We start from the raw sequence: 9,005 nt of genomic DNA on the forward strand, positions 1-9,005 counted from the left end.
ACATTTTCCAAGTTTTAAAGATGTTAAATGCTGTAGGATACAGATGTTCTTGCTCACAAGCACTGTATCAGCCTTTTTTAAAAGTGAATTTACACAAGCATGACATTAGTTTCAATAAACTTTTGATATGCATACTTCTGAACATTTTCTGCATTTGTTTTTAAACTTCAGCATTAGCTGTGCTATCTAAAAAGTCTTAAATACATTTGAAAGGAACATTCTCAATCTCCCACAAGTCTATGTAAAAGTAACTCAGTTTATTTCAACATTTTTGTACAAGGTATCTTTTTCCAACTGTATAAAGTGACGTTTATACAAAATTACTTTGAAGTAGTTTTTTTGTTCCTGGGTGGTTTCCTCTTTTTATTAGGGTTTGGTATCAGTTTCTTTATTTTAAGGGGCTGCAGCACTATACTCTGCCGACTTTCAGTGAGCTTTCTCTTATGTTTAGCAAGGTCTTCATAGGAAGTGTCCAAAATGTCTTTGTCTTGGCTTTCCAAAGATTCAGACTTTGAATTTTCCCTGGAGTCTTCAAGTCTATCTTGAAGCCATGGTACATTTAAACTGGGTACTCTGGGGACTATAGCTTTTACTTCATTGACAAAGTCAGTGGTGTTCTTTTTGAATCCCAAGGCCAGGACACATTTTAAGCCAATAACAGGCGAGATTCTCTCACTGAGACGGGGAACCTGACAAGCAGGAACCGCTCTGCTTAAACTTAACTGAATCAGGTGTGAAGTGATGATCACAGGCTTGACTGACTTACACACTAGAACTAAAAGCAGTTCGTTCCTTTCCAGAGCCCTGGTGACTTCATTAACGCCAATGGCAAGCTGCCTTCTGACACAGACAGAAGTCCACCCTGACACTTTTTGGTTATCTTCCTGTTTTTTCTCCTTCACCTCCTCATTGATACCAACATCTATGCTATGTCTGTCTCTGCCTTGTATTTTTAAAAAAGGCTTTTTACTTCTCTTCTTATCTTCAATCTTCTCAAGCCCAATAGATTTAAATCTGTCTTCAAGTGTCTGTAAGATGAAGTGCATGTCCTCCCTCTCCAGGGCACTCCAGCAGATCGTGTATGGGTTGTCCAGTGATGTCTTGACAGTTAAAGGTCTTGTCTTCCGAACAGAGCCCCTCCCCGGTGCCTGCGGAGCTGCAGCCATTCCAAAAATCCTTCACTGAGAAGTAGGATGACAAAGGAAAATTCATGTTAACTAGCGATGCGTGTCTTAACAATATTCTGGTTGCATTAGTTCTGATTCTTTAGAGGCTACAGCAAGCCTGATTATCCAGGACCAGGTATGTGGCCATACACTTAACCTCTCTTTTAAGATTAAGTCATTTATTTTCCCCATTTTTTTTATACGACTTCCTCATTATTTATATACAGGCAATATGTGAATGTTTTGTATTACAGCAATCAGTAAAATTCTATTTATTTCGTTTATTAAAAGTGTTCCGCGTTTATACTTGTTCAAAATTATGTATCCTGTTAATGACTGTATGGTATTAACTTATAAATTTGTTACCATTTTCTAAATTCCTCTCTAGTTAGGCTTCCATTCATCAATTCAACAAATATTCACTGAGCACCTCCAGTGTGCAGGCTGGGTTCTAGGCACTGGGATTCAGCAGTAAACAAGTCCCGTATCTACCCACATAAGCCCCATGTCTGCTTACATGGAGCTAACAATCTGTGAGGACCCTCGCAGCCTTTCCCATTTATAATAAACTAGATGTGATTTTTTTTAAGAATTGAAATAGTAAAGGCACATGATTAAAATTCAAATGATATTTTCCTTTTATGCCCTCTTTTAAGCCTGCCTTCCTGGACCCTGAGCTTCTTGTATATCCTTCCTAAAACATTTGGTACATATGGAGGTGGACAGTCCCCATTCCTACAGTTATTCCAAGCCAAGTGCTCCTCCAGCTGGCAATTTGATGAGAACTAGGACAGTTTTGTAATGAAATTTGAAGATACTAATCCACTAAGAAAAAATAACCAGAAGGAGCCTTACTGGGAAAATGTGAAACACTAGTCTAGAGAGTATGTCCTGTTTCCCTTCCCCAGAGGGAACTGCATATTCTGTTCCCTTCCCTCGGTTTTGTTCCTCACATTCTCCTGGGGCTCAGCTAAGAACCACAGGGACCCACGTGGCAAAACCCAAGGAAGTTAAGCCATCCCTGGAGAAGTCTGAAGTTTGGAACTATCCCTATTTTTAGGAAACCAGATTTTTCTCAATCCAGATATTCCCTCCTTTATCCCACCAAGGCCTGCCCTCCGTGAAACACCCCATGCAGGATTAGGAATTAAGCCCTCTCCAGTTAAACTCCCCCTTAACGGTCTGTCTACTGATGTTGACAAGCAAGTGTCTCTGGAATGTCAGAATTTATAAGGCACTTGCCCCATGTATTAACTTGGGTACCACAAATTCCTGCACAACTGTTCAAAGTATCGATGAGGAAACCTTTAAAACACAAAGATGGCTGGTCCTTACACTCTATCTACTCAATTGGAATCCTGAGAATAGGGCTAGGACATCTGCATTTACAAAAAAGGTGCCTGGATGAATGTAATACAGAAGTGGAATTAAGAACTACAAGATGCCTTTCCACACTAGACAGCCTTAAAAAATAGTCTCCTGAAAAAAAAAAAGTCTCCTGACCTTTTCTGGTCTCCACAGTTTCATGGGGTGACAGGTCAGCCCTTGTTCGTGTCAGTATCCTGTCTACTGCTACAGACTCAGTATATGTTGCCTTCAAACCAGTTCCACTGCACAGCCCTCCCCATCCTTCCCTCAAGCTCCGGGAACCAGAAAGTAGTTCATCCAAATCCAAGGGTGACTGGCAGAGGCTGGCATCAGGTTCAAGGTGGTCAGGAAAATGAGCAAGACAAAATTGATCTGAGAGCTCTTGCCAAACTGCCAGTCAGTTAATGTGTTAGCATTCAAACACCACAGAATAAATACTTACAGTTATGTGCTCTGGAGGAAGGGCAATCTATGCATTAACGTCTCTAGTCTTCAGAATCGGATGGGGGTGATGAGAACCAAGAAGTTGACATAAGGAGAATCTTAATGTCCTGTAAACCAAAAACAAAGTACTCACTGGTAAGAAGTAACAGCTTTGAAGGAGAAAAACAGGAAACCCTTGCTGAGGTCTCTTTTGAACTATGTCTTAGAGGCCTCTACTGCCTATAGGATCAAGTGTTTCTGTTTTGTTTTGTTTTTTAAGTGAGAGACGGACCAATAGGGACAGACAGGAGGAAGGGAGAGAGGTGGGAAGCATCAATTCTTCGTTGCGGCACCTTAGTTGTTCATTGATTGCGTTCTCATATGTGCCTTGACCGGGAGGCTCCAGCTGAGCCAGTGACCCCAAACTCAAGCTGGTGAGCCCACACTCACGCCAGCGACCTCAGGGTTTTGAACCTGGGTCGTCAGCATCCCAGGCAAACTCTTTAAGGTAACTAACAGAAAAGGCCCTCCAAACTGTGTCCCCATCAAACCCCAGCCTTTTTCCTTATGTGCCCACCATGCACATTACACCCCAGCACTGAACCACATGCTATTTGAGGAGGCCACCAGCTTCTCTTCTGGACATCTTCATGCACATTATTCCCTCTGCCTGGAATACTACTACCATCCTCAGCCTCACAACTTCCATTCTTCAACAAATATTTCTGGATTATCCACAAGGTACTAAGCCATAAAGTATTACAGAAAAAACTGGCTTCACTGAGCTCAGAATCTATGAGGAAGATGTATCAGCAGCTAATAAATTTTTTTATTGATTTTAGTTTAGATTCTAGTGTCCCCTCGAATCACCGCCCCTCCCCTGTGCTCCCCTCAACACCCTCCAGGATTTGCTTTTCTGCTCTCTATAACTCTGTTATGTGTATATAATTTCACCAATCTCTTTCTCTTCTCTGATCCCATCCTATCATCCCCTTTCCCTCTGTCCACTTTCCCTCTGGTCCCTTTGATCCCGCAGCTAATAAGACATTCAGGTCAGGGAACTACAGGGTACTAAAGAATATAAAGAAACCTGACTTAGTTGAGGGTATAAGGGCGGGACTCCTGGAGGAAGTGACCTTTTGTCTAGATAGCTGAAAAAGACAACAAAGGGAGTAACAATTAGGGTGTCTAGAGAACAGCATTAAAGGAAATAAGTGAATGTCACAGGGGCAGATGCCAGAGAGAGTAGTGAGGTATTAGGAAAAGTAGGTAAGAACTAGATGGAGAGGGTCCCTGAAAGGCCTTACAGTAGGAAGTGACTGTACCGCCTTATAGCAGTGGATTGGCAGGATTAAAAAGCACTACAGAAAGATCTTTGTGGATTTGAGCATGTGTCATTGCCAAGATTGGAAGCAGTAGAGGCTCCCGGAAAAATCCTGGTAAGAAATGATGATGGCCTGCAGTCGAGTCGCTGCAGAAGGGATGGATAGAAATACATGGTAGTTAAGAGGTAAAATCGGCCGCTTTGTGATCCACTGGGAGTAAAGCAGAAAGTGGACTCAGGGATACCTCCCGGTTTCTAGATCCAGCAGCAGAGGGAGGACAGGCCGCGTCCCAGTTCATACCTCCTTTATTGCCGCCCCTGAACCTAGAGCCTTCTGTACTTTTACTATTTTATTTTGTTGTCGGCCTACACTTTCCGCTGTGGAGTACTGAAAGGCTAGGGTGAAGCTTTTCCTTAGTATTTCTCATACCCAAAAACGCTCCGCTCCAGGCAGATCACGGAGCGCGCGAGCCACGGCTGGAAGACGGGAAAACACGCCGGGGAGGCGGCGGCGGGCGACCCCGGGGAAGTCCTGGAGACCCTGCGCGCCCGTGGCCTCGGAACTGCCGAGTCTCAGCCAAGATCCCACCCCAAGTGTGCCCCTTCCAGCCCCTCTACGTTCCCGGTTCCCGCCCACTCACGATAGCTACGGCGCCAGCTCCACGTGAGCCGCCATGCGCGTGCGCAAGACCCTACCCCCACCCCCACCCCCACCCCACTCCCACTCCCACCCCACTCCCCGCCTTCAGGTGCTCACAAAATCTCACATTTCGTCATTCTCCGTTAGCTCACTCACGACAGAAAAAGTCGCCTCGCTGCGTCGCGCGACCCGGAAGCTCCAGAGCGAGGACAAAATGTATACAAACTCAGGAGCCGGATGAGAAATGACGCCGTGAGGTTGCGGGTGGGGTGAAGGCTCCAGACAGCGACCTACAGCAGCTGTGGGCAGGCGCACTGTCTGTCTCGCGAGATCTCATGGTTGCCATGATTACCTGTTGCTAGCTCCACTGCTTGATCTGGGAACCATTCAGAATCCAATATCCTCCTGAAGCCTGGTCCTCTCACGGTCATTCTCTCCCTCGTGACCCAGTTTCTACGTTGCAGCGCCTGGCAGTCTTAGCCCCCCCCCCCCCACCGCCACCACCACTTTTCTGTATTTGGCTTGCCTAAGGGATGCAAAACCCTAGCGCTGTCCTAGTGCCCCTATCTCCATGGAATCCCTGCGGGAATCCCCAGCACCACGAAAATCAAGATAAATGGGGGATGAAGAGTGGTTTGAGGATAAAAATATTCCTACAGGCAATAATTAGGCCATCTTGAGCCCCCTGAGAAAAGGAGAGTGAAGGCTGCTTTGAGTTCTGCAAGAGCAGGTAGGAAACTCCAAATGTCTGCTGTGGCTACTTCAACCAATAAAGAAAGACGAATGGTTAGGAAGGGATTTAATGGGAAGGTTTTGACAATTGTAAACTGGCTGAAGAACATTTTCAAGCCCAGGGATTTGAATCTGTTGATTTACCCTTGGCAAGAACTTAGGAGACAGTAAATTGATTATGATCTAATGAGTATGCTCACTACTCAGGTTCCTCCCTCCCATTTTTTGTATTTTTCGAAGCTAGAAGCAGAGGCAGACAGACTCCCACATGGGCTCAACCGGGACCCACCTGGCATGATCACCAGGGGGTGATACTCTGCCGCTCTGGGCGTTGCTCTGTTGCAGCTGGAGCCATTCTAGCATCTGAGGTGGAGGCCATGGAGCCATCCTCAGCTCCCTGGCCAACTTTGCTCCAATGGAGCCTTGGCTGCTGGAGGGGAAGAGAGAGACAGAGAGGAAGGAGAGGGGGAGGGGTGGAGAAGCAGATGTGCGCTTCTTTTGTGTGCCCTGACCCTGAATCCAACCGGGACTTCCACACACCAGGTTGATGCTCTACTGCTGAGCCAACCGGCCAGGGCTTTTCCTTGTTCTTTTCTTAAAGTCTTCCTTTTTTCTCAATCTCTTCACTGCTAATTTAGTTTCCCTATTTTTTTGTTTTTCGGTTTAATTTCTGTACTTTCAATTTTCATCACCTTTATGTACTTAACTGCCTGTAAAATGAACAAAACAAAGAGCTGTGTTGCTTTTTGTAAAAGATTATTGCAGCACAGGGTAAAAGTACAATGTGGTGTTTTTTTTTAAATCACAATTAGAAAGATTAAAAAGAACAAAGTAAATGATCTGATGTCATCATTTCTTATGGCTGAGTAGTATTCCATAGTGTAGATCAGAAAAAACCAGGAACTGCATTATTCCATACGTAGGTGGGACATAAAAGTGAAACTAAGAGACATTGATAAGAGTGTGGTGGTTACGGGGGGAAGGGGGAATGGGAGAGGGAAAGGGGGAGGGGGAGGGGCACAAAGAAAACAAGATAGAAGGTGACAGAGGACAATCTGACTTTGGGTGATGGGTATGCAACATAATTGAACGACAAGATAACCTGGACTTATTATCTTTGAATATATGTATCCTGATTTATTGATGTCATCCCATTAAAAAAATAAAATTATTAAAAAAAAAAAGAACAAAGTAACATGAGTTTGAGTATAACAGCAGGCTCTCTTTCATAAAATGAATCCAATACATTGTGATGAACTGTAACCATGCACTTCTAAAGTCATCTCAGAGCTCTCATTTTGAAGCTAGAAGACAAATGGAGGCACACATGTTTAATTGAAATGCTAGAGTAAAGAGGAGGAAATGTATGTAAGTTTTTATTCCATTAAGTTCCAAATTTAGAGTTAGAGTTAGAGCCTCCTCTCAGTTCATATTTGCTCCATGAAGATCAGCTGCCATGACCCTCCACAGCTTTGGAGCCAGGCTGGCTAGGTTATAACCCTAATTGCATCATTAACTAGGCCTGTGACCATAAAGCAAGCTAATTAACCCTCTATGAAGCGATAAAAATAATACTACCTGTTGTAAGGATTAGAAGAGCTAATCTATGTAAGATGCTTGGTACAGGCCCTGGCACATAGAAAGCGCTCGATAATGATAACCATGATGAATCCAGTGACAATCTGAATTAAGAATTAAGTTAATAAAAATTAACTGTAACCTCTATGATTTTAGTGCTTGCATTCTAGTTTGAGACCAGTCATAAAATTTCCACAAGAGTTTTACTAAAATGAATAACTACATTTCTTTTCCATTTATATCATACAAACAGAACAGCAACAAAAAAAATGTTCTCATGACATAATTACCTCAAAACATTTCCTCTATGTTTCCTCCTAATTTGTTTCACATTTTTTGCACACATTTATATTTTAAAAAAATAATATAGGTAAAATTTTGTTTTCATTTTGTTTCATATACATTTTTCGTGTTTTGCATAGTCTTCAAGTTATCAATTTTTAAAAATATTTTACTTTATTGTATTAACATGGTCTCAAGTGTACCACTCAATATAACACCCTCAACCCCAGACGTTGTGCCCTCCATGCTCCGTGCAAAGTCTCTCCATTCCCATTTCACCTCCTTTGCCCCACTCCCCCTACCTCCATCACCCCTTTCCCTCTGGAATATCAGGAAGTGTGACATATATGGCCTTTATTATGTTGAGGTGTGTTCCCTGTATTCTGACTTTGCTGGGAGTTTTGATCATAAATGGGTGCTGGATTTTATCAAATGCTTTTTCTGCATCCATTGATATGATCTTATGATTTTTATTCTTTATTTTGTTTATGTGATGAATCACATTTATTGATTTGCAAATATTGTACCAGCCTGTCTCCCCTGAATAAATCCCACCTAATCATGATGTATAATCTTTTTAATGTATTACTGGATCCAGTTTGCTAATATTTTGTTAAGAATTTTAGCATCTATGTTCATCAGGGATATTGGCCTATAGTTTTCTTTTTTTTTTTTTTTTTTTTTGTATTTTTCTGAAGCTGGAAACGGGGAGAGACAGTCAGACAGAATCCCGCATGCGCCCGACCGGGATCCACCCAGCACGCCCACCAGGGGCGACGCTCTGCCCACCAGGGGGCGATGTTCTGCCCCTCCGGGGCGTCGCTCTGTCGTGACCAGAGCCACTCTAGCGCCTGGGGCAGAGGCCAAGGAGCCATCCCCAGTGCCCAGGCCATCTTTGCTCCAATGGAGCCTTGGCTGCGGGAGGGGAAGAGAGAGACAGAGAGGAAGGAGGGGGGGTGGAGAAGCAAATGGGCACTTCTCCTATGTGCCCTGGCCAGGAATCGAACCCGGGTCCCCCGCACGCCAGGCCAACGCTCTACCGCTGAGCCAACCAGCCAGGGCCTAGTTTTCTTTCTTTGTAGTGTCTACCTGGTTTTAGAATTAGGAAAATACTAATCTCATAAAATGAACTTGGAAGTCTTCCCTTCTCTTGAATTTTTTGGAATAGCTTGAGGATAGGTATTAGTTCTTTGAATGTTTGGTAAAATTTGCCTGTGAAGACATCCAGTCCAGGACTTTTGTTTGCTGGGAGTTTTTTGAGAAGTGTTTCAATTTCATTTGTTGTACTCAGTCTGCTTAGGTTTTCTGATTCTTCCAGATTGAGTTTTGGAAGATTAATCTACGGCCATACCACCCTGAACGCGCCCGATCTCGTCTGATCTCGGAAGCTAAGCAGGGTCGGGCCTGGTTAGTACTTGGATGGGAGTTTTGGAAGATTATATGTTTCTAGGAATTATCCATTTCACCTAAGTTGTCCAATTTTTTGACATGT

General features: G+C 43.6%; 1 protein-coding gene across 5 annotated transcripts; it reads right to left on the reverse strand.

Moving 5' to 3' along the window:
* Positions 1-242: 242 nt before the first annotated feature.
* Positions 243-5,294, reverse strand: RPP38 (ribonuclease P/MRP subunit p38). Of its 5 annotated transcripts, none has more exons than XM_066279314.1 (3): positions 5,274-5,294; positions 2,977-3,085; positions 243-1,181 (listed from the first exon to the last, which is right to left on the reverse strand). In XM_066279314.1, the coding sequence occupies exon 3, from the start codon at positions 1,164-1,166 to the stop codon at positions 321-323; it is 846 nt and encodes a 281-aa protein (XP_066135411.1). In that variant the 5' UTR covers positions 1,167-1,181; positions 2,977-3,085; positions 5,274-5,294; the 3' UTR covers positions 243-320. The 5 variants fall into 5 exon arrangements, with proteins under 5 accessions (XP_066135411.1, XP_066135407.1, XP_066135408.1 ...); XM_066279310.1 differs by lacking the exon at positions 5,274-5,294 and adding an exon at positions 5,049-5,222; XM_066279311.1 differs by lacking the exon at positions 5,274-5,294 and adding an exon at positions 5,039-5,222.
* Between the last annotated feature and the right edge of the window lie 3,711 nt (positions 5,295-9,005).

This window comes from Saccopteryx bilineata, chromosome 5, assembly GCF_036850765.1.
Source record: "Saccopteryx bilineata isolate mSacBil1 chromosome 5, mSacBil1_pri_phased_curated, whole genome shotgun sequence".
In the NCBI taxonomy this organism is placed as follows: Eukaryota; Metazoa; Chordata; class Mammalia; order Chiroptera; family Emballonuridae; genus Saccopteryx; species Saccopteryx bilineata.